The sequence below is a fragment of the Agelaius phoeniceus genome, chromosome 2, assembly GCF_051311805.1.
Source record: "Agelaius phoeniceus isolate bAgePho1 chromosome 2, bAgePho1.hap1, whole genome shotgun sequence".
Lineage (NCBI taxonomy): Eukaryota > Metazoa > Chordata > Aves > Passeriformes > Icteridae > Agelaius > Agelaius phoeniceus.
Window position 1 is genome coordinate 73307900 of NC_135266.1, and position 25887 is coordinate 73333786.

General features: G+C 43.9%; 1 protein-coding gene across 1 annotated transcript; it reads right to left on the reverse strand.

Annotated features, from left to right (window-relative positions):
- On the reverse strand, positions 1-25047 carry SAP18 (Sin3A associated protein 18). Its single transcript, XM_054654590.2, has 6 exons — positions 24933-25047; positions 21720-21778; positions 3028-3264; positions 2665-2774; positions 1140-1262; positions 1-482 (listed from the first exon to the last, which is right to left on the reverse strand). The coding sequence occupies exons 1-6, from the start codon at positions 25030-25032 to the stop codon at positions 326-328; spliced, it is 786 nt and encodes a 261-aa protein (XP_054510565.2). The 5' UTR covers positions 25033-25047; the 3' UTR covers positions 1-325.
- Positions 25048-25887: the final 840 nt, after the last annotated feature.

The window sequence follows — 25887 nt, forward strand, 5'->3', positions numbered from 1 at the left end:
TCAAAGGATTAACATCAATTTTTATTCCAAACAAGACAGAACTTCAAAACACCTGTAATCCTCCTGGTCATATTTCATGGAAGTCTTTAGAACACTAGACACACTAATTTACTACTCAAACTATAACAATCAGGGATAGGATGATGGCACTGCTGAAGGGGTTTCTTCTAAACAAACTAAAAGTTAATGTTTAAAAGTTAAATTTCTTCTACAAAGCTCAGCTATGTCTTCAGGTGCTTAGCAACAAAAGCAAAAAAATAAGCCTGCTTTAGAACAGCAAGTAGGAGTAAACAGAATACATAATCATACAAAGAGAAGCAAGACTTTAGTAAGGTCTCATGCGGCTTGATGGGGGTGGTGCACGATTCGGAGGAGTAATTGCTATATCCAAGTAGTCTCCTATCTGGAATTTCTGAGACTGCAATGTCATGGAATCATCTGTGCCCTTCCTGCCCGACATGGTGCTGCCGATCTCCTTCACCCTGTGAGTAGCAGAGGAAAGGCAAGTTAGTTATCAGTGGCCAATCTCTCCAGATGTCCAAAACAGGAACTGCACTGGCTCCTAACTCCCTTCCCATGCCATTTCCTGCACTGCACAAACGTGGCTGTGTACTCAGAACACTGGGGTTTTTCTCTGCAATCCTGGGTGCACCAAATGCTCTGTCTGACAGCACAGAGGAGCCTTCTACCCTCTTATGTTAAATACTAGTGAGAACCCCTTACCCCCTGCCATACAGACAAAGCACAAGACCCCACCAGATTCCAAAGCAGGGTACATCTACTGGCTGCTGACAAAGATTAGCTCATGCTATTCTGGAAGAGAAACACCTGCTACAAGATCACTGCTGTAACTCAGGTGCCTACCAGGACCTACCAGGAACAAAGCATTATCTCAAGTTGGAGGGCCATGTTCCAGCTGCCAATACAAACCAAAGCCTTCAAGCACACAGGCTCATAGTCTTGGGAACACGTTAACAGGGATGGTCACCAAGCACAACTAAGAGGTTGTAGCAGTCATCATAGAGAACTTCAGAAGTTTGGTATGCAGGTTCTGAACTTTAAATCAGTGTTAATGAAGGATAATTTACTGTTCTGGTGCCCAAAGTATTCTATTAACTCAGAGAAGAAATGCCATTTACCTATAGCCAGGCCTCTTGAGATCTGTAAAAACAATTGCAAAGTTGAAATGTGTGCCCTTCTTCCGTGCTTCTGGGTAAACTTCTTTCACCAAGCTGGTCAGCTCTTTCAGAGTTGCATCCATCCTAGATTAAACAAAGAAACTAAAGTGCTTCATACTCTCAAAGGAACAGAAAATAAAGCTTCCCAAAATATTTAACATAGAATCGACATATTGCTACAACCTAACCATGTTTCTTTGCCTTGGCATATCCTATGTCCACAGTTATTGACTGTAACACCTGGGAGAATTCACCACTTACTACACACTGGAGGCAACATGCTCTAGTGCAAATGTGTCTGATTCTCTGTGATATTCAGATGAATCTCTTCATCTCTGTATACATTTCAACATCTGATCTCCAGATCTCTCTGAAGAGTTACTATTTAAACAGCAGGAGCCTTTTTTTTTTAATACATTCATACAAGCCACAGTGTAAGAGTTTCCTCACCTAAGCTGACATCTGTATTAAAGTAACATTACTAACTATTAGAGGAAATGTAAGAAAAGCAGAAAAATAAAATAGCTTTCCGTTTCTGCCCTAGCAGGCAGCACTCCTTTACCCAGCCTTCAACCAGAGCAGGGCTAAAGCTCATGTCTAGAATTTCAAGAACAAAAGTTCTCAGTCACTGCAAGAGAAGTGTCTCCAATTATACAGACTGTGCACTCGCTCCGAGCTTCAGGCAATCAAAGAGCAGTGTGTTGACAGACAATGCCCATTCTGACTTCTGCAGATGGGAAACAACTCAGACACCACCAACAGCCTGGACAGAGTCCATAAATCCAACTTAGAAGTAAATTAGAACTGTATGCTTTGGTAGCCACAAAAATGGATTTATTCAACTACACAACGTATGAGTTAAAACTCTGGCAAACATCATGAAGGGTTTAAAAAGCAGCATAATTCCTTTTCAAAGGTGTTCTTCAAAATATTACAAACAAAACCTAACATGTTTGCAGTGGAGACTAAGGCAGTTCTCCAAAATAAATCTGACAGTGATAAAAAGCAGCTCTCTGTTAAAGCACTGCTACCTTACCATGCAAAAAGAAAACTCATTACTCCACTCTCAAAAGGGTCTGAGTTAAACCAACAAACCATTCACACAACATTTCAAGCCTTCTGGGACAGCTGCTTCTACCGGAAAAACGGGGCTGTTGGAACAATACATACGCATTAAAGGAGAACCTCTGCATTGAGTAGATGTGTTGCGATAACCATCGCCACAGCACAAGCCACCGATTCCATGCAGCAGTAATTGGGCACTTGAGCCGTAGTTAGTCTCGGCGGCTGAGCGCTCACCGCTGCACAAAGCTGTGCTTCGGGAGATGCCCCCTCTCAGCTGCCAGGGCACAGCCAGAACCGCTCCACACCGGCGGCGGCGAAACTCCCCGGAGTTTTCCGACCGGAGCCGGCATAACTCCCTCTGGCCCCGGGGACCCAGGCGAGGCCCCGCAGCTGGGCCAGCCGTAGAGGCGCTGTCACTCACCAGGTGTAGATCTGCAGCTCGCTGGAGGGCACGTTGCCGCGGGAGAACTCGTCCATGCGGTGGTGCCGCCCATTGTTGGTGGTGAAGACGCGCAGCAGCAGCGGGCACGTCTGCGGGGCGAGGCGGGGGTGAGAATGAGCGTGGGGATGGGAGGGAGGAGCCGCAGGGAGGGGATCAGGATGAGGGGAGGGGATCAGGATGAGGGGACGGGATCAGGATGAGGGGCCGTTTGCCACGCCCTCCCCCCCACCTCCGCGGAGGCCTCACGCCGACACTAGGCACTCGCCACTCCCCCCACCCCCGCTGTCTGCCCTGGTGCGGCCGGTGAAGCGGCGCGGCACCAGCACCCCGCACTCCGGACACCTTCTCGCGGTCGATCGGCTTCTCCGGCTCCTTCTTGATCTCCTCCTGCGTCACCCGCGACTCCACCGCCATCTTGCCGCGCCGCTCCCGGATGTCGCCCCGCGCGCCGCCCATCTCGCGAGAGCAGGGGCGGGGGCGGCCCCGGCGGGGCTCCTCCCCCAGGTGTGAGGCGCCAGGCGCCGCCCTGCCCTCAGGGAGCCGCGGGTCGGCCGGAGGGACAAACTGCGCAGCCCGCCGCTGGAAGTAGCAGCAGGGTGAAATAAACTAGCGGGAAATCTATTTAGAATCTATCTTCCCTTAATATTACATTTAGGGAAAGGTCAAATGCATACGCTTCCCGTTTACTTTATTTTTTTTTCCTCACAAGTGGAATCTTTCATTAGGTTAAAATTGAGTCTGTGGTTTGTGTCTTACAAAACAAGCAGGAATATATAATATCTATAAAAGAATACAAAATAGTGGTTTTGTGATAGTTTTTTTAAAATGTCGAGAGTTGCTTGTTACTCATAGCGGTAGGTGCAGAAGGGGCTCAGTTGCTTTCACAGAATTTACACTTGGATTGTTTCTTCTGAATTTATTTCTCATGTTGAGAGTAAAACAAAGTTTCTCTGTAAAACTAAGCAGAAGCGGAAGCGTGCTTGCAGGTCCAAAATAATCATTTATCAGGGACTCAAACATTTGCTGAGGCTGGAAGGGAGCTCTGGAGAAGGCTGCCCACTCCAAAGCCCGGCTCAAAGCAGGATCAGCAGGGGCTGCGTGGGTTCTGAGTATGCCCAAGGATGGAGATCTCTGGGCAACCTGCTCCAGTGCGCAGTTGCCTTTGCAGTTAAAAAAAAAGAGAAAATCACTTCTTATGTCAGTGTGTGCCCTTTGCCTCTGGTTCTGTGGTGGGGCATGGCTGAGAAGTCTGGCTGTCAGTCCTTGCTCCCACCCGCCAGGTATTCCTGTCTCTGCAAGCATCTCTGTGAACAGGGAGATAAATATTATAAAAGTGTATTCACATATTATGTTTATGTGTATATCATAAAGAAGAAAAAGGGTTATGAGTCCATACTACAAAAAAAAAAAAAAGCTCTTGCATTTCACTCTAATATAATCAACAGTACTTGGTTTAAAATGTTGATTTATGGCTCACCAAATACAACATAAGAGAGCCAGGAATGTTCTACAGTTCACCCTCCATTTTTATTAACTTCCTTTTGTAGTAGTCTGGATAGTGCTGTACAGTTTTAATCTACATTAAGTTACAGCATATCATCATTTTGTTACCATAGGCAATGAGTCAGCCTTACTACCATTTGTGGAATTTGATTTCCCAGGCAACAATTCAGTCTATTACTCTGCTAAAATTAATTATCTCTGCCATGATAATATGAACTTTGGGCTCAGTGTGTGAACTACCATTTCTAAAACAAAGGAATTTATGTCAAGTATTGTAAGGGAACAGCTGTAACAAATAAAGCACAAATCTGAGTAGTTCCTTCTGCTAGAACTTTTGGAGTACATTAGTTGTGTGAAAAATTACACTAGTGGGCCTAAGTTTTAAGTAAATTAAAGCATTAATTTATTATGCATGAACACATTTTATTTTAAGTCTAAAATCTAAGATTCTTTTGTCACGTGTTTGGAAGCAAAGGTTGAAAGTTATTTGGAAATGCAAATGCACTGGATGTGGCTGCAGGGTGTGGGTTTTACTCGGGATGGGGCTGTGTGGTTAAACAAGGCATAACACCATAAACGGGGTTCCCACACGTTTAGGCTGAGGTCTCAGAGGTACTGGAGTTGGTCCTTTGCTTGCTTTTGCCAGAGGAGAGGGATTTCGCTCCCACTGCTTGTCCTTAGTCACATGACAGGTTTTTCCCTCCCTTCTGCCAGGCATGACTCTCACTAGATGCTTCCAAATCCAAGCTAAGTTCCCCAATTTAAGAGAAAACTGTCTAGTGTGGGCTGGTTCTCTGTCAGTTAATTTCACTTGACGCCTTCTAAACTGATTCCACAATTGCTAGATCTGGTGCAAGGCGAGTGGAAGTGCATGTCCAGGAGCAGCTTGGAGGCAGAGGGAGAGAATGGGACTGGAGCAGGGCATGTCCCTTCAGTGGTAGTGGGATGGTTGATTGCTTCACCCTCCCTTCATTTATCCTTAGGTTTTGGGGGGCAAGAGGTCTCCTCTGCTTGTTCAGGGACACTGTGTGCTATGCAAAAAATGTCTGTACATGCAAACATGTGTATATATATATATATGTATATACATATATATATATATATATATATATGGTACAATGTAAGGAAAATGAAAGATCCTCGCCGAGGTAGTGAGGCAGGGTAAGACTGCACAGGAGCAAGTCTCCAGCCTTTGTTGTGAAAAGACCCAAAATATGACTAGAACTTTTCCAGCTGTGAATGCCTGTAGAGCAGGAGACGAGTGGTTTGGAAGCGTGAATCGCCCCTTCATGTATTGTTAACACATGTTCTTAAGGAAGTGGTTATTTAAATAGCAAACTGTGAGTTGTTTGTTGGGGCATCTGAGACAGGCATGAATGAGACAGGGACTTGGTGCCATTAGCACATGGGACTGGGCAAAGCTGCTACAGCCTTTTAGAGAGGAGCACTGTGGGTCAAGGAGCCCATTGGCCTACAAAACATTTACTGGAACTTGTGGATGAAAGGGAAAAACAAAAGGAGCAGTTGGTATGGGGTAGCTTAAAACTTTCTAGGCAGAATGGAAGGATTGTAGCAAATAACAAATGTCCTTGGGAAAGTACAGGAAGTAATGGTGTAGCTGAGCCTGGGATATCAGCCATGGAGGCAAACCTCCCAGACACTAGAAAAATTATAGCATGACCAGAATAAAGAACTCCACACATTTCAGAGCCATGGGTGTATAAAATCTGAGTTCAAGGAAGCTGAGTTAGCCTCAGCAGCATACTGCTTCCAGGTTCCCAAGGCTCCCAGGACTTCTGGCTTACTGGCTGTGTTCTGAGTTCTTTCTAACCAGGACTACATACAGCTCCTTAATTTTTCTTGGTTGCATGTGTATCCCATAAAGCCTGTTTGATAGAGGACTTGGTCTTCATCTTGATTGTGGAAAGTTCAACTACCCTATTCTGGCAACAGCACAATCAACTTTCAAACATTTTTACAATCAATTGAGAGAGCAAAGTCTCAAATTTGATGGAGCTTCTACTGCAAACCACCTTTAACTGGTGGAGGAAGAGCACATGCACAACTTCTTTGCAAATGCAATCAATGGTATTTCCTACATTTTGTCTCATGGTGATATCATGGGTGTGTTTTTATGTTCAGAATGCTCCGTGTGCAGTAGATTTGACTACAATGTTTTAATTTCCTGTGTTTTGTACCAAAGTTAGTGTGAATTTCAAGAAGCCTAGTGCTTCTAGCAGCACTGGTGCTGCTAGACAATTACAATGTTTTCATATAAACTTCAGTTTATGTTCCCTGTGTTGAATTTAGATGGTTTGGGCTCACAAAATGCACTGTAACTCTTGGGCTTCTGTGGTCCTCTTCAACCTGCCTGCGAGGCAGCAAGTGAATGAGTCAGTGCAGGACAGACTGGTGGGGCTGTGATGTAGAAAAGGACTCTGGCACTGGATGTGTAAAGCCTACAGAGACCCCCGAGGCAGCACCCTGATTCAGGAGCACCAAGACTTAGCTACCTGGCAGGAATCTGTATTTGTATATAAAGTACATATATGTTTTTCTCTTCTTTTTTTTTTTTTCCCCTGCAAAGTCATCAGAAGGACCAAAAGTTAATAAAAATGCTTTGGAGGTGATTTACTGTTCTACAGTATTGCAGAATGGTTTCACTGCTAATGTGACAGCAGCAGCAGTCAGGCTGTGCAGGTTTGTGCTCGCTCCAGGCACACAGGCGGCGTACGCGAGGCAGAGCCACCGCCGTGCCTTGGAAACAAGCTGCCTCATACCTGCCAGTGTGAGACCTTGATTAAAGCTGGAAGTGGTTTGTGGTGTTGCCAAATGTTATAATTCTGCCATTCTGCTATTCCACATCAGGTGTTTCCTAAAAGAGTATTCTCAGGATGGTTTTTATTCAGTTTCAGAAAAAAATATTCAAGGAATAATGTATTAGGCAGATAAGCATTATCACTCATATTTCTTCATTTTAGATACCAACAGCAGTTAGTCAGAAACCTGCAGCATCCACATGAGAAAGAAATAAAATTTGTGAGATATGCTTACTCCTGTTAAAAATATTCTCATAAAGCAAATACACTGGATTGAACAGTAATATTAAAAAAAACCCAAAAAACTCCGCAATTTATCTGCAGTCAGCTGAGGCTAATATTGGACACCTGGGCATGTGAGGGATTTAGAAGGATGTCCACACAGCTCCTGAGCTCTGCCAGGGGCCTGAGCACAGGAGCTGGGAACAGTGATGATCTATCTTGTTTTCCTTAGGGTGCTGCTCCCCACAATGGGCAGTGATGAAGGATGCAGGATGTGACCCTGCATGCATCCCCTGAGCAGTGTGAGGAGGGAGCTGGAGAGCCACAGTACTTCAGGCTGATCCAGTGCAAAACTGCTCACAATCTAAATCAGCTAGAGAGTACAGCTTATGCAAAAGAGATCCAGCAAAAAATTGTAATGACTGCTTGAATTTCACCTGGAGCAGATCAGAACAAACTGGAGCTTGTAGTTGTCAGCAGAGGAAAAGAGACTTCAGTTTCAAGTAAAGAAAAAGTAGCTCCTGGTCTGTCATATAGAGATATTTTCTTCTCTATACAAATACCCGTTAAGATGAGATGGTGAGGTGTGCTAAATATTCTATTGATTTTTCCTGGTGGAGTTGTAGACTTGGTTACAAAATATAAAATGAAGGAAGAAATGTTGCCAGAATCTAAACCTGGATTTCATTAAAATGTGTTGTCATTTCTCTATAAAATACATCTGCTACAATATTCCAGAAATTTTAGACACACAATAGAGTAATAAACTGCTTTTATAACTTGGGTAATACTCTACCGCAGATTCCTGATTTCCCCCCTACTGTTTGTCTGAAATTACCTCAGTACAGAAATGTTCATGCACTGTGAGGGAGGAACAAATGGGTTGTCATTTCAATCAGTGGAAATTTTTAAAATTGTGTATGAGATGTGTTTTATAGAGAGGACAACCAACACTGGAAGTTGGTCAGCCTGTAATTCAGTGCAGATAGTTAGGTCAGCAGCATGGGTCCCTGCCTGTGCTCCCTGGTTTGCCTTCACTGGGTCAGCTCCACTACTGGAAACAGTGGTGAGAAACCAAGCCAGTGTGAAGGTCACTTTCATTGCTGGTGCTTTCCCCAGTTGCAGATGCTGCTGCTGCCCACTGAGTGAATCGACTTGCCCTGGGGACACAGAGGCTGCCTGACCCTCTGCCCCTGCACTGGCTGCTCTGAGTTAACAGCACTGTCTTCCAAGTGCCCTGCATGGCAAAGCCAGTGTGCTCCCTCACAACATCAGCAGCTGGAAGAGATGTTCTTAGTATTGTCTTCCACATTTCCTGTGCAGACAAATCCCTTCCCTGCCTGCTTCCTGGATTAATGTGATCCTATCCTTGAACACAACACAAAAGTCTGAGAAGGGGGTGAGTGTCTCCATCAAATAGACACATTCCCATTCATGGTTTGGTGGGAACATTTCCATGAGTAAGTGTTAACAGATTAGGTTGATGGTTATTTCAGTATCTTCCCCCAAATATTTGTTATTTTCCCTTCCCATGGAAGAGTCATATTAAAGTACTTAAGCTTTTTTTTCCTGAAGAACAAAACTCCAACTGAGTGTACAAACATACACATAATTTATATGCAGCTCCCTGGCTATGCTTCTCTTCATCTTGCCATAGACACTTAGAAGTTTCCAGTGTGTGGCACACGCTCTTCTATTGAAAACAGTAAATGGATAAAGATGTGTCCTGCATGCTGAGAACAGGTATTTCCCTCCCTGTTTTCTACCCCAGTATGATGGATCCTAACAGAAAAAATCTCCTGTGTCCATGGCATTTTGCACTGATTCTGCAATGATGAGGGAACTGTTGACAAGTAAATCCTCTCTGGGCAGCCCCAGTAGGAGGCATGTTTATTCTGGCTTCCTCCTGGGGCTCACAGAGCCCCACGGAAGGTTTATGAGAGCAGTGGGTATCCTTCCTAAGAAAGGATGATGTTGTGCAGCCATTACGTGTGTCCTGCCTCCAGAAACATTGTCATAAAGAGTCAAGCAAAACCTTTCTCCAAAATAAGTAGTTCCAGGTGGCCAGTCTTGTCAAGCACAAAGCAAAGCCTCAGCAGCCTGAGACAGCTCAGCTGCCCTGCAGAAATATCTTTTGTGGCTCAACGAGAAGGTCAGGAAACACAATTATCTTTCTCTTTTTGTTTTACTTTGTTTTTTCTGAATGGCCACTTATGACGAAAATGTTCTGGCTGCAATAAATTATCCACAACATTTTGAATAATTCAATATAAAACCAAATTCTTTACTGAATGCTATGCAGTATCAATTAGCTCTAACAATATTTTTAAAAGAAAGGAACTGTCCATCACTGGGAGTTTACAATATGTGATGATTGAGTCCAGAATGAATTCTGATAGCCTGGTTACCATAAGCTCCTCAGAGACATGGTGCTTAGTGGAAACACTGAAATAATCCTAATGGTAGTGGCAGAATAGCACCAGTAAAACAGAATGTGCTGTAGGCACGAGGCAAGGCAGAATTGCTTCAAAAGTTCCTAGAAAATTTGTGCATGCCTATTCCTTAGACCAAGAAAGAATAACCTCTCAACAATGGTTATCAGCTGTATTATTTGCCATTTTTCACATGGCAGGAGGTACTGGGGAAATTGCAAATGTAGGAAGTTTTGCTGCAGAGCAATGAAGCTGGAGTTGTAGATGAGTGATCGTAAGGGCATGGGAAGAAGTGCACACAGTGCCCAGGGTTCTGGCAGAAGAAATCACCACTTTTACATTTCTTGCTGTTCCTTCCCTATCAGCTCTCTTGGCAGAGCTGGTCATGATGAGCTCTCCATAGAGTTGTTGCAATGAAACAGCTTAGCAAAGGCTAAGAGATTTTTGTAAAGAGTGTACAAAAATCCTGCTGCTCTCGCCTGGATTGGGTGAGGAAGGGTTCACACAAGCAGCTGTGCTGGCACATCAGTGGGCCAGAGGGGATGGTGATAAAAGGCATCCTTCTTGCCATGGTTCACTTGGAGTCAGAAGATGACATCTGTCCATAACCTGATGCTTTCAAATTATGAGCTGTACAATGTGACAAGTTATGTGACAGCATGACAGACTGTGACATTTCAGATTGCTGTGAGCAGCACTCTTTGTTTGTGTTCACAAGTTGTGTGAGAAGGCACAGCCCTCAAAAAAATAAGTTTCTCACAGACTTGCTAAAGGGAAAATTCTTGCAAATTAAGAAAGGGGGAGGAAATAAACTATTTCAAAAGAAGTGGATAGGCAAAAAATCTTGGGTCAACACTTCTCTACAGTTAGCTTTATGTTTTGTTATGCCTGTTACAAATCTAAGAATAATTCAGGATAATTTCTATAAAACTTCAGGGCATAGAAGAGCAGGAGAAATGGCACTTTTACACGCCTTTAGATTAGATTTCTTCAATGTGAAGCATAAAATAAGATTTTATTTTATTTGGGCTTAAGGAATGTAAAGGCATAATAATTACCAGCTGATACACCAATTTAATGCAGGTGTTCAGAGTTCTTAAAGAATGATAATAACTCAGAATTACCTTTAAAAAGAGACCTCAGAATTTTCAAATTCAAAAAACACAAATTTTGGAAAAAGAAAGCCCCATTATATGAAAGGAATTAAAAATCTTGAATATGAAAAGTACACTAATTCTGTTCCCAGAGACATGGATAGATTCCCCTGCCTGTTAGAGGTGAGCAATTGCTAAGCATGCAGGTTTGAAAATTTCAGAGAAATATTAAGAACATAGGGCACAGTTATTGCTAAATTATTGCACGCAGATTCTGCTGTATGGGCTAGATCTTAAAATGAAGTTCAGCAGTCTGGCTGAGTCTCTCAGACTTGGGTCTGGCTTCACCCAAAAAAATATGGAGCTGCTGCTCAAACATGCTTCAAACAGCATGAATGAGATTCAGAAAGAATTTTAGCCATGGCCAAAGATAAAGTAATACACTGTCAAAGTTATTAGTTGGTTTCTGATTAGAATCCATGAAGACCAGTCAGAATGAGAGATTCACGAGCATCTGTCCATCTCGGGCTGCAAATAAAGTGGGACGATTTCTGTATTTGTGCTGACATAGCTGTAGCTGTTCTTTGATGCAAATGACTTGGCTAGCTAAGGCATTACAAGTTTTTATGTTTAGATGGCAGATAACATTTTTTGTCAGTCATGGAGAAGTTCCTACTGCATTTGCATTCAGGGATGCCTGGATGTTGGTGAATGCTTTTTTATCCCACATTCTTTGAGCCTCTTGTCTTAAGCTGGTAATTTTTGGTGGTGTTAGTGATGGAAGGCAACTAAGAATGGGCTGTGCACCTGCTCCTGGGAGCTCCAAAGTTCATCCTCCTCCTGCTCTCTTGTGGGCTGTGAGCTATACACCTCCATTAGCTCTGTACACATTCTGACAACTGAACTGCAGGGGAGCTTACAGTTTCTTCAGGCTGCCTGAATGAGTCTTGGCTTCTTGCTGGGACAGCAATCCCATTATTCCAGCCACCAGGACTGTGAGTGGCTTCATCACTGGCTAGCTGGCAGAGATAATAGGTGGGGAAAGGTAGTTGAAAGCAGCTGGTCCTTGGCAAGATTGAAAAACATCAGGTGTAACTGTTATTGGCCCTATCTGTGTGTCACTGTTGAAGCAAGTCTGCAGGGGCATTGCTGAAACGTGGGAATTATACTTTGTGCACACCATTGCCTGGCCCAGCCAGGAGCAAAGCCAAAACTATGACAAATAGCAATGGAGTCTTTTGCTAATGTTATAGCTTTTAAAAGACTTCCAGAAAAGATGAATCCTGCTTTCCTGACTGTACCAATGCATATGTCATCCCAAACCACCTTTTCTTTTGCTTCCAAATTGTAAACAAAGCCCTCTGTCTTCTGGGGGAGGAGTGTGCAGAGCATCAGGCTCAATATTTGATGAACATGTGAAAACCTTCACTCACTGTAGTGCTGTAGCAGAAGAGGAATGAGACGGGCATGGCACAGGCAGGGTGTCCTTGCACAGGGAATGCGGCTATGGCAGGTCCCTGGGGAGTTTGAGCTAAGGTGTGCTCCTGTCCAGCCATACCAGCACCACCACTGGGAACAAACTGGGATGTTAAACTCCTCTCACTGCATAGCTGATTCAGCTCCTGCACTGTCCTCGTGCAAGGAAATAACACATTTCTCCCCTGAAATTATCTTGTATTTCCCTGAAGGGTTCTTAAAATATCCACGACACAAAACATAAAGGAAAAACTGCTGGAATTTGGGTAAGATAACAATACGAAGGATATGAGGCAAGGTACCATTTTGTTGTGCTTTACTTGTGCTTGTAATTTATATCTCATCACTTTCAAGGCCTCTGCTGGCAATATTTCCTTCTAAGAATAGAGCTTAAAGGTATTTTAAGAATTCTAGTTGTTGTGCAATTAATAGGGTAACACTTTGTTCCAAGTAAAAAGATCTGCTGTTTTGAGCAGTAACAGTATTTTGCATGTAAAAAAGGGGGAATGGAGAATGTTTTGTTGCCAGCACTTTTCCTTACAGGGGGATGAATCATTTACATTCTTGGCAACCAAGCTTAAATTCACAAGAATGCTCAGTTTGATCAACTTCCTTCAAAACACTAAGCTCAAAGTACAGAGGAAAAAAGAGAGAAAGAAACTTGGATGGGCTTGGATGTGGAAGACATTACAAGATGGACATCCAAGCAGGAAGACAATAAATCTAGTGTACAAATTGTTTTGCCCAAAGCAAGTCGCTGACTTGCTGTTACAAGAGGGTCCAGTCTAAATTAAGAGAGTATTGGAAGGGAGAAATAAAACAAGGAGGAAAAGAGTCAAAGGAGAGAAAGAAAACCCCTGCCAATCTGGCAGACATGGTGGATGTTGTGTCAAACATGAATTTATTTGCTAACAAAACAATGCGAATTTTCATAAAATTTCATAAAAAATCCCTTCAGAATGGAAGATTGTGCTGAGAAACAAAATATGAGAATACAGTTAGTTTAGATGCAAGGAAAGTGTCTATGTTTGGGCTGTTGTTTCACACAGCAAAGGCTGAGGGTCATGGAGGGACTTCTTAGGCAGGAGCACAGGGTGAACCAAGCCATGCCTTCATTGCTCCTCTCCACCTGTGCAGTGGACCCCACTGAGGAAGGGGTGGCACTGAAAATGGTCTGGTTTAGTTTTATTCTCATGGATTCTTTTGCAGCTGGGTTGGTTGCCTGGGCTGGTTCGGCAAGCAGCCCCCTGTGGCACTGCACAATACACCCAAGTGTCAGTGGAGGAGACGACAAGAGTAAGGGGACATGGCAGAGGGGGAATGAAGAAGCTGGACAGGCACTGCTACTGTGCCACCTCATTTGTGATCTTCTATACACCGCTGATCTAAGGGACTTTTGGCCTGCTGCACTCTTCTGCTCAGAGACAGTCAAGTGACAGCTTCAATGAGACCAGCACAATTGCTTGTTGGCTGAAGTAAAAACAACCTAAGTAAAACCCAAAACATTATTTAGTGTGGAATTCCCCTTTTTCTAGATCATCCTGTGGTCATGCAAACAGCTGTGTCAGTATAAAAGCATGACAGTGAGGAGTGGTGGAATACAAGAAGGAAGTACTGCTCCCCAGTACCATTTGATTTCCCCCTGCTCTTCACACCAGTGCTCTGCCACCCCTCACCTGCAGTGCACGTGGGGCTGCAGCACCTCTGGATGATCAGGGTAAATGTGACTGTGTCATGTCCTGCAGCCAGCACAGGGCTCCTGTGCTTCTGTTCAGGGTGTCCTCCCAAAATATATTTGGTACTTACTGAACCTAATATGGGTGGAAGTAAATAATTGGGGAAGAATGAGAAGGTAGAGGCCTAGGAGAGCTGGGCCAGGCCACAAAGGATAACTGCAACTCAAAAGCAGGACCCAAGATACTGCAGAAGTGTTGGTGTCTAATAACCTCAGCATCACACAATTGTTGTTGTGTGTCTTTAGGGTCCCAGTTTCAGTGTGTTCCTCAGTATGTTTCAGTATGTTTCTGTCATGCTCTGCAGTGCTGAGGCACTGAATCCAGTACTGCTCTCTGATTCTGTAATCAGATATGTTGCTTATATGTAGTAAATCCCACACTTTTGGAACACTGAATGTACTGTGTATTCACCATGCAACCACATCCCATTCATAGAATAAAATCAGTGCTTCCTGGTCTGGTTTCCTGTACACAGATTGTACATTAGGTCACCACAGGTCCTGGGGATATGTTCAGGTTTTCCACATGCGTAGCCTTCCTATCCAAGCTGCAGTACAGACAATCCTCAAACATCTGTGCAGGCGAATTTTATGGACAGAAAAAGAAAATATCTAGCAAAAGAAAATATCTAGCAAATCTGGACAGAGGGTAGCCCCAAGTCAGAGCCTCCAACACATCATGAAACACTGGACCAAGCTTCCAAATAGAAATATTGGACCAAGCTTCCAAAAAGAAATGTGAGGAATCTTCACACTGGAGTTTTAAAGACTAGAGAAGTATCTGCCATAGTGAAGTCAGTCTAAACTAGATCACTCACTGCCTTATTTCCCGTAAGAAATACTAGTTTGACTCTCTGCAGCATGAAAAATGGCAAGCACAGTCTGTTCTCTGCTCTGCAGCCTGCTCTCTCCTTCTCCAGCCTCACACATTCCCAGTGTGAAACTCAGTGCAGAAACTTAAGGCTGGACACTGAGAAAAGGGAGATTTGTATGCAATGAGTCTGTGTATTCATGCACGAGAGAAACTGTGGCAGCAATGGTGTTCCCTCATAGTAATGCAAAGCAAGACGGAAATGCGATGAAGTTTTTTTTCAGGATTAGAATAAGCAGAACAAGAGCCAGTTGTTGTTTTGGTGAAGAGGAAAGCAGTTATGTCAAAATGTTTCACCGACTTGGCAAAAATGCCAAGCTGGCCCTGCCTGCAGAATACAAGGACTTCAAAGGGCTTATCTTGAATAAGAATTGACGGAGCCAGATCACTGTTTCCTACATGTATTCAGCTAAGGTTAAATGATATGCAAGGCTATATCCCAAGGGTGTGTTTTCCTGCTGATGCCATCTAAGTTGCTGACACCTCTACCTGGTTTGTGGGATCAGTCTTGCTATAGCTGTGTACACCCAGAGGGAGCTCAGTTCTGACCTAGCACCAGGAAGAGTGGGTCACACTCTCACAACTGGTTACTTCAGGAGTGCTGCTCCACAGTGGGAACACTGAAACAGATGGCGAGGCCCGTGCTCCAGCAGTGAGCCGGTACTTAGGAGGGGTGTGTGGCTCTTAAACAGGATGCAGGCTGAATAACCCTCCATTCCTGAAGAGGGTGGTCCCCGAAGGTCAGGGCTGCCTTCAATGGTGTGGCAGCATGAGAGGAAACTGCCTCAGAGGGTGCTTTCATAATGCTCAGACTATGAATAAATTCAGCCTCTTGTACTCTGGGTTCCCAAGTGTTACTCATAAAATATGTGAATAAGGAGAATAAGGTTAGGAAAAGAACAATTCTCCAGCTAAACTTTCTTTACAGGATGAACGGGGGTCCTCCTCCCCCACCCTTTGTCTGATTTCGTACAAAGGGCTTTGCATCCTGTGCAGGAGTTCTCTTTGCTGCCTGAAAGGAACATATGGATTGTAGGTGATACAAAACTGGAAGAGCTTAGCTCACTGAGTAACAGATTACCTGGGGCTGGAAGGGACTCCTTGATGTGACCTCTACTCAAGCAGCATCACCTAGAGCAGATTTCTCAGGACCATGTCCAGTCAGATTTTGCAAATCCCCACTTATGAAGGCTTTGCAGCCTCTCTGGGCAGCTGAACAGACAGGCAATGACCAAAGACCTGATGTCAGTACAGATAATTTTGACACTTTTCAGATTTATGGTAAATTATTAAAGTACCACCTGAATAAATGTACTTGATATTCACCCATTGGCTCTGGTTCTGCTGAGACTGGCTATAAAATTATGTGGACCAAGGCTGATCCATACTTAACTGAGTTGCATATTTCTGGGAAAAAGACAGTCAAAGAGACAGTTGGGTGCTACATGGGATTAACACACTGTGGTCCCATGGGAGCTCTCCCAGTTCAAGACAGGAGCAGCCATTTCTCCAGTCAGTGCTGTGCTAATACAGTAGGAGGAGGACCAAGGGTCTCTGAACCTGTTACAACAATAAATCCAGAAAAACAATGAAGATTTTTCATCCTTTAAAAGATGAAGAGTTTTCTAAGAATATTTGTCCCTTAAATTCCAGAAGATGAGGGAACAGATAGGGTCATGCTTTCTGTTCCCATGCTTTGGAGCCAACACTTTACCCTGGCCATCACTGTTACCAAGGCAGCATCACAGTTCTGGCAGGAGATCTTATCTGAAATTTTAACAGAGGCACATTTAGGCTATTCAAGACAGTTTTATATTGCTCAAGCTGAAGTCAGTGAAATGTTTCATTCAATTAGCGAGCAAACACAGTCTGTCAATTTCCTCTGTGCAATGCACAGAATTCTCTCTGCTTCCTCCCCAAGTGCAGTACAGCATGTCTGAGCCACTGGCTACTATAATTAGGATGGGGAAAACATTTATGTGGCACTATAAAGGTGAACTGCTTTGCAAGTACAAAAACATTTTGAACTTGCTTTGCAAGTGCAAAAACCATTAAAGTCGTTCCTAAAGAATTCAGAGTCAAACGCTGAATTTGATCAAGAAAAAACACAAGGCAATTGTCTCCAGGGAAAAATGGATCCTGCAGAGATGAAGAATCACCAGGGCAGCAGGTCTAATTGGAGAAGGGAACTCCTGAGCTGAATGGCTGGATGTGACTCAGAAACACTGAGTGGTTTCTTTCCTAATCTGACATGGACCTCATAGGTGAGGAGGAGTCAAGGGTTCTGTGCATGAATTCTCCCTGTAAAACTGTCATTACTTCAGCTCACTCAGCTTCCAAAATAAAGGCAGGCTATGAAACAGAGGCTGGGAGAAGACAAGAGGTACTGAGAGAGGATAATATCAGAAGGCACTCAGGAAGCAAGAGAGGGAACAGGGGCAAAGGAAAACCTTTGGAGAGTGAGGAGGAGGGGAGACAATGACAAGAATAAGAAGTGAGATGGGATCCTTCAAGTGTAGGAGAGGAGAAGGTAGATTAACAAATTTTTGGTTAGGCTCAAGGGAGTACAAAAACCTGAAAGAGAAGCTGTCAGTGAATTTCAGTAGCTAAAGCAGGTAATGGCCAGAGCATAAAGAACTGTAGTCATGGTGATAGAAAAGCAAGGACCACTTCAAGAAGAAGTACTGAGACGGAAATGAAATGCTTCACATTAGGCCTTTCATAAGAGACCAGTAATGTGAAAAGGAAAGAAGATTTTAAAAAAACCCTCCCTGAACCCAGAAAAAAAATAGAAGGATTACAGAAATCAGATTTGAGAGAACTGATACTTTTATATCAAACAAAAACAAAAACAATAATTAATATGTAATAGTAGCAAGAGCTTCCGGAGAAGAAATTTTAAAAGTCACAGGGATCTACAACTGGATAGTCGTGAACAGAATAGAAGATCATTTACCCTCTAGAAAGGTGCAGGCAGAAATGATCAGGTGCAATCAGGGGAGGAACATGAAAAATCAGCAGTGTTTCAGGGGCCACCAGACAAAAAATCTCCACCTACACATTTTGTGTCACCCACTCTGGGCACATGCCTCCTCTCATTTGTCAAGATGAGGGTTTAGCCTGATGTTTCAAATGGTCATGAGGAGCAGTAACTGAAATTCCAAGTGGCCAAGAGAACACTTGTTGCATACAAACACAGTCTTTGCTTGCATTTCACAACATTGCACAAGGTTTAAAAAGTAATCTCCAAATTTGTACACCGATATTACTGTGTACACAGAGAATGGCTAAACAGACCTGGTGTGCATTGAAATTCATGTCATAGCCAGAGCCTGCCCTCTTGCTCCATGTGCACCAAGGGCTTGGCATTGCAGAGAGCATTTGAGTATCTGGACTTATATGTGAATCTTTGAGAAGTGGAAAATAGACAGAAGAGCAATTAGCAATTAGACTTCTTTTGTTAGGCTAAAGGAACCATAGTGAAAAACTGTGCATTAATTGCACTACTTGAAGCAAAAAACGGCCAGAGCACAGAGAAGACTTTTAAAAAGGGAAAAAAGGAAGACCCAGGAAACTACAAGCATGATAATCTTATCTCTGTGCCCAGCAAGATCACAAAGCAGATCCTCCTGGGAACTATGCTAAGGCACATGGAAAATTAGGTGACTGGTGGCAGCTAACATGGCTTCACTAAGGACAAATCATACCTGACAGATTTGGTGGCCTTCTACAGCGGGGTTACAACAGTAGTGGATAAAGGAAGAGCAACAGACATAATCCACTTGAACTTGTGCAAGACATTTGACATTGTCCCATATGACATCCTCATTTCTAAAATGCAGAGACATGGATTTGATGGGTGGACCACTTAATAGGTTGGGAATTGGCTGGATGGTCACACTCAAAGAGTTGTGGTCAACAGCTTAATGCCTGAGGAGAGACAAATGAGAAGTGGCATTCCTCAGGGATTGGTGACTGGTGCTGTTTAACAGCTTTGTCAGTGATGTGGCATAGAGTGCACCCTCAGCAAGTTTCCCAGGGACATCAAGTTATGTAGTGTGATTGACATGCTGGAGGGAAGGGATGTTATCCAGAGAAACCTCGACAGGCTTGAAAGGTGGGCCCATGTGAACTGCATGGAGTTCAAAAAGGCCAAGTGTACCCGCACTTGCCCTGCACCTGCATCAGAGCAATCCCAAGCACAAATACAGACTGCATGGGGGATGGATTAAGAGCAGCACTGAGCAGAAGGATTTAGGGGTGCTGGTTGAAAAGCAGCACTCCTGGGTGTGTTTTGGCAGTGTGCTCTCATATCCCAGAATGCCAACTGCATCCTGGGCTGCATCCAAAGCAGTGTGGGCAGCAGAGGGAGGGACAGGATTCTGTCCCTCTCTTCTGCTGTTGTGAGACCCCACCTGCAGTGCTGCATCCAGCTCTGGAGTCCCCAGTGAAACAATGGAGTGAGTCCATTGGAGGATCATGAAGAAGATGATCAGAGTGCTGTAGCATCTCTCCTATGAAGACAGCTTGTGAAAGTTGGGATTGTTCAGCCTGGAGAATGCTCTGGAGGGACCTTAGAGCAGGCTTCCAGTACCTGAAGGGGGCCATATGAGAGCTGGAGAGATTTTTTATGAAAGCATGTAGTGACAGGACAATGGGGAGTAGTTTTAAACTGACAGGGCAAGTTTAGATTAGATATAAGGAAGAAATTCTTCCCTGTGAATGGTGAGACACTGCCACAGGTTGCTCAGAGAAGCTGTGGATGCTCCATTTCTGGAAGTGTTAAAGGCCAGGTTGGATGAGGCTTGGAGCAACCTGGTCTAGTGGAAGGTGTCCCTGTCTCAATGGCAGGGGGTTGGAACTAGATGACCTTTAAGGTCCTTTGCAACCCAGACCTATGGGTTCTATGATTTGTAATCATGGGGATAAAAAAGCAAGGACCACTTGAGTTGTTTTGCATGCTGTCATAAGATGCTGCTTTAAAACAATTGGTTGTGACTTCCATGTTTCTATTCACTTTGATTTACAGTATAGCAACATTCTTATTCATGTGTTTATCACATTCCAAAACTTAAAGAAAACTTTACTCATATAAGCTACAGATTCATTATAACCAAAATCTGTATTTTAATTACTTACAAATCACATATTATCCAACCTACAGTTTACTACCCCCTAACATTCAGAGCCTTTCTTCTTTGATCCTGGAGTTTTTATGAGCTCTAGCAGAGCATGTAAACGTAAGGTAGAGCAGAGACTGAAAGAAAGTAGCTAGAAAGTTGAAAGCATGTTTAGGACTGCTGTGATGCTTTTTAGACATGGAACTTTGTATTCCTGAAGTGAGCTAAAAGCAGCAGCTGGTGTGGGAAGTTAATTCAGAATAGATGTGGGTTGAAAGACTGCGCGGAAGACTAGGAGACACACGGTGATAATGATAGCCATCAAACAGGAGCACGTGGTGAAGCATTTTTGGAGGGGAAACTCTTTCAGTTTCTATGCTGTTTTCATGTACATTATTCTGTGATGATACTCTAGTAAAGCATGATGGAGAGCCAAGGATTTTTCAGTCTCCTAATGTGGTGGATTGACCCTGACTGGATGCCTGGTGCCCACCAAAGCTGCTTTTGTTGCTGCCATTCTCAGCTGGACAGGGGAAAGAAAATAAAACAAAAAGCTCATGGGTTGAGTTAATGACAGGGAGGCAAAGGACTCACCAATTACAGTCTTGGGCAAAACAGAGTCAGCTTGGGGAAAATTAATTTATTATCAATCAAATCAGAGTAGTATAATAAGAAATAAAAACTAATTCTTAAAATAGCTTTCTCTCACCCCTCCCTTCTTGAATTCACTCCTGAATTCTCTACCTCCTCCCCCACAGTGGTGCAGGGGGACAGGCAATGGGGGCTGCAGTCAGTTCATCACATGTGTCTCTGCTGCTTCTTCCTCCTCAGGAGGCAGCTTGTCACACTGCTCCCCTGCTCCAGTGTGGGGTCCCTCCCACAGGAGACAATTCTCCATGAACTTCTTCAACATCAGTCCTTCCCACAGGCTGCAGTTCTTAGCACTGAGTTCTCCAACATGGGTCCCCCACAGTGTCACAAGTCCTGTCAGCAAACCTACTCCAGCATGCACTCCTCTCTCCACAGATTCACCAGTCCTGCCAGGAGCCTGCTCCAGCATGGGCTTCCCATGGGGTCACAGCCTCCTTCACGCATTCCCCCTGTTCTAATCTGGGCTCTTCCATGGCTGCAGGTAGATTTCTGCTCCTCTCAGAATCTCCAGGGGCACAGCTGCCTCCCCAAGATCTGCACCGAGGCTGCAGGGGAATGTCAGCTCCAGTGCCTGGAGCACCTCCTGCCCCTCCATCACTGAACTGCGTGCCTGCAGCATGGTTGCTCTCATGTTTTCTCACTTTCTGGCTGCTGCTGTGCAGCTTTTTTCCACCCCATTTTAAGTCTGCTATCCCAGAGGCATTACCAATAACCCTGATGGGCTCAGCCTTAGCCAGCAGTGGGCGGGTCCATCTTGGAGTCACTGGCATTGGCTGTGTCAGACATTGGGGCAGCTTCTGGAAGCTTCTCAGAGAAGCCACCCCTGTAGTCCCCCAGTACCGAAGCCTTGCCAAGCAAACCCAATAGACTTACACAGGGGTCCGCTCAGAATTTTCCTCAACAACTTTTTAGGGACTGTAATCCTGAACCAAATTTCAATAAAACTTTGTCTTTTATATGGATGTATGGCACATATGGATGACAAGTCTCAATGTGCAATTTCATGTTTCTATTGCCAAGGCCATGTGATACTTAATCCCCATCTTTCCATCCTGCTTGTGATTATACAAACGGGTCAGGCCAAATTATTTTATTAGTGCAAGTCACTCACCTCACAGACAATAGCAAATACTTCTCTCGGTTTTCTGGTATCCTTCTTTGCTGATAAAGCTGTGTAAACAAGTACAAAGCACACAGGATTTTGACTCCCAGAGTACACAGAGGTGTGACTGTAGTTTTTCCCCTACTCAGTATCATTATTTCTCCCCCAAGAAAATATGCGAGGTTTGTTGACTGGAGCTTCTTATGCTGCCTTGAGATGCCTTGCCAAGTTGTATGTTATCCCACTTCCTTCCTGCAGGCAATCCAAACAGTGAAGGCTTCCACAGGAGCCCTGCCCCTCACAACTGCATCACACAACTGCTCAGCTCTCAGACCCTCTCTTACAGCACAAGAAACGTGGTGGCTCAGTGCTGGGCTCAGCAGGAGCTCTGAGAGCCTGCCCTGCTGAGGGCAAACCTTGACCAGGAGAGTTTTGCAAGCCCGGAAGAAGCCATGAGCCAGCAGCAACCCCTGGGCAGCTCCATGCTGCCATGCAGATGTGGCAGGTATGCTGAGGGAAGGCCAGCTCCATTGGCACAGTCACTGTGAAAAGCCAGTTTACTTAGGAAAATGAGATGAAGCAACAGGCTTACAGCACACTGGAAAATTACTGTGTCAAAGAGAGGCTAAGCAGCGAGGATCTGAATTTCTGCAGAGTAACTAGGGCAAGACCTAAGCCTTACAGGTTTGCCTCGGAGCTTTTTATCTGGGCAATAGTCTGCAACAGAGAAATTGGACATCCCCTCTGACTCTTTGTATTTTGCATCCTTTTGTAATTCTGTTTCTTTTTTAGTGACAATATGATCTAGTTGGTGACTGTTGTTTGGTAGATGAGGATTCTGTTCCTGGCTTTGCCACTGAATTGCTGTGCTCCTTGTGAATGTTCATGAGGCCTAGCCTTGCTTCTCTGTTCAACTCCTCCGTCCATCTTATCTGCACAGATGTAATCTCTGCTCTGAAGAGGTGGTCCCTTATTATGGGTTTGGGGTTTTTTGGTAGCAATTGCAGCCTTCTGGTGCACCATCCCATATAGCAAGATTAATTGATATTTTCCCTGTGCCTCTCTGTAATGTTCTCGCTTAGTAGCAGTTCCACACATGTGATTACCTTGCATCCCCATCTTTTTTCTTATTAACAGCTTATAATCAGCATCTTATTTCTGGTTTTTTTTTTTTTTTAAATTTATGGTTACTTCTATCACCTACTTCTCTCACTCTTTGATGCAAAAGCAGACTTATTAAAAATAGACGTAGAAATAAGTTTTTTTTTACTTCTATAGCTGACATCTACCTCTACCTCTGTTTCCACAGAAGTCTTATTCAGTGTTTCTGGAGTATTTGAGTGCACATAGTTCAATCTCTTACAGTTCGACTTCCATGTTTTATATCAACTCACTCCTTTTTCCTTGTGCATTTTCTTGTGCATTATGTTGCAGATATCAGTCTGTAATCTGTCTGATTCTCTTCTTCTGCAGTGTGTTTTTCTTATCCATGTACTTCCTTACCCATCTGTACTATTATTTTAATTGTCTTTGAATGCACATTAATAGTTCTTCTTAACATATGCCACTGCTGCTTTTTCTATTCCATTCCTTCCTTTACCCTGATCCATGTCCAGTTTCTCTCAGCATTTAATCAGTTGAAATTCACTGCTGTTATTTTTTTCCCTTTAGAGCTGACTTAGTCATAATAACAGGGCTTACAGGGAAAGATCCAAGTCTTGTTCAAAGATCTGATCCAAGGCTCATTACCATGGTCACTATTTTTTTTTTATAATCTTCCAGTTATATTTCCCTCCTTTTCCTCTGACTCTGTCAGATCCAGCAACATCTCAGAAGAGGAATGGTTTCCTCTGAGACCCATGTGTAGTTCAAACCACACATTATGCTGGGAACCCAAAGTATGTTCAATTGATATCTAATCTGGCACTTCCTTGTCCTTTTCTGAAGTACCACTTTTCCTTGTAAGGCTTTTGATAAGGCAGCCTATTAAATGTGCTAACTTGTGACTCCATTCAAGCCTTTAACTGGGAGAACCATTTCTATGTTTGTAAGGTGAGATGGTTATAATCCATCTAGTGTTATCTTCCAAGGGCACTGGACTGCCAGCCCTCACTGCTGAACTCCCTTGCTAACGTATTTATTCTCTCTAGCCATACCTATTTGTCCTTCCTTAGGACAAAAACGATCTTGATAAGTTTCTAAGAATAATACACCTTAAGGCTTGCTGAGATGGTTTTGGTTTTTTGCTCTGGGAAGGATTAGAAGTAATTGTGGTAAAATGCCTGTGACTCAGCCTGATTTGAGAGCAAATGGACATGGGTTCCTAACTAACCCTGAGAATGTGAGCTGTGTGCGTTCCCTGCTGTAACTACTACCTTTTGTCTCCTTCTTGGCAATTATCCATCAGATTTCTCTGGTGAGGTGTTGAGAAGGTGCCTTCCTGGAAGGTGCTTTTGGGGAATGTGACATTTAGCTTTAGTGATCAGACATTAATTGCAAGCAAGTAACTGAAAATACCCATTTTCAGTAAAGTTTTGTCAAATGCTATTTTTGGCTTCATATGAGTAAATTGCAGTCTGTCACATGAGTAGTTTCTATCTAATTCCAGGGTCTTTACCTAATGGGATCAGATCTTTAAACAAGACTTGGATCTTTCCCTGTGTATGAGTTACCCATGGGTAGAGCTGCACAGGGCTTTAATATCAGGCCTTCTAAACAGATACAGTAAATGATCAGATAAATGAACACAGCTTTCCTTTACGTTAATGCTGAATTCTGATGCTGGGCTTTGAGACATCAATTTAACATAATGATCGGTCACAGAAAGAGCTATTTATCCAGAGATTTCTTAGCCTTTCCAAAACATGGGAATTATCCCTCTCTCCTTACAGGCAGGGAAGTTCAGGTGGAGAAGTGAAACAGCTTGCTGTCAGTCCCAAGAGGGACAAGGAGTGGGAAAAAGCTGATCTATGTTCTCTTTGGCTCTACACACCTGGCTACCACCCCCTCACGCAGATCAACATGAAACATTTCAGTGGTGTATCAACCTTCTGAAGCTTTGATAGTCCCTTAGGGCTGCAAAATGCCCTTTCATTGGTGGGTGTGTGTATGTGTGTGTGCATGGGGCATGGGGCACTCCACAGGCTCATTCCTCCCCATGTGCTCTGGGGCTGCCTTTGCATGCTGTGCTCTGTTAGGAGTATCCTAGTCCCAAATCCTTACCTCCGTACCAGTTGCTCTGGGAATTCAAAAGTGCCTCATTTCTTCCCTCAGGATAGGGGTTCCTCGTAACTCCTACATTTTTTTCCCCCCACACGGACATTTTGGGAAACTACCCTTCTCCTCAGCAGTCCCTCATTTTCTGCAGCAAGCCAAGGGCTTTGAATACGCATGTGTTCCTCCCACACCTTTTCTTTCTGTCCGGAGTGTGAATCATTTAGAGCATGTGGCAGGAAGGACAAAGCTGTGGTGGGGGTATTGTTATGCTGGGAGATGCTGCTGTGCCAGGCCTTCGATGAAAAGATAATTGCAGGCTAGACTGATGGTTGCTGGATGCCCAGACCTGTTACCAAGGCTTCACATGTCCTGCATTACCCTTCTCTTTTTCTCCAGGATCAGAAGGGCACGGCCTAAAAACTTCTAAAATTTCTGGATTGGGTGGCAGTGTTGTTCAAAAGCCATCTGCATTGCATCTGAACAAAGTGATGCCATCAAGCTGATTGCAGAGACTTGAACACTTCAGCAATTCATTTCCAAATGGAGGGCGCAACTGGCTCAGCAATTCAGTTCCAAATGGAGAGCACAACTGGCTCACACTGATGAAATTCCACACAAAGTCCCGACATTCCTACAGTCCTCTTGGGCTCTGCTGGGCTCCAGCTGCAGTCAATAATTGATACAAAGTCTGGGGCTGGGAGCAGAGTACATAGGAATGTGGGTCCTTGTGAAATTCAGAGTTTTGAACCTTTTGAACCTGTGAGTGCTGTAAAGGCAGTCTGAGCATCCAGAATGCCTTACCCAGTTAACCAGTCTGTGTGCAAGCTGAGACAGTTTCCCAGTTAGATTTGTCCCATTTCACTATTTGTGCTGAAATAAAATGAATTTCTGAAGTACCAGGTCTCACATTCACTGCATCTTTGCCACTCCAAAAGAGTGCTGCGATACATCTCGTAGGCAT

Excerpts from the sequence above, each read along its gene's own strand:
- SAP18 (XM_054654590.2), bottom strand. The coding sequence starts at position 25,032 with ATGTCCGTGTGGGGGGAAAAAAATGTAGGAGTTACGAGGAACCCCTAT. Across the intron at positions 3,265-21,719 it reads TATTTGCTATTGTCTGTGAG|CGGCGGGCTGCGCAGTTTGT; the intron begins GTGAGTGACTTG and ends TGCTACTTCCAG. Across the intron at positions 483-1,139 it reads CTCAAGAGGCCTGGCTATAG|GGTGAAGGAGATCGGCAGCA; the intron begins GTAAATGGCATT and ends TGCTACTCACAG.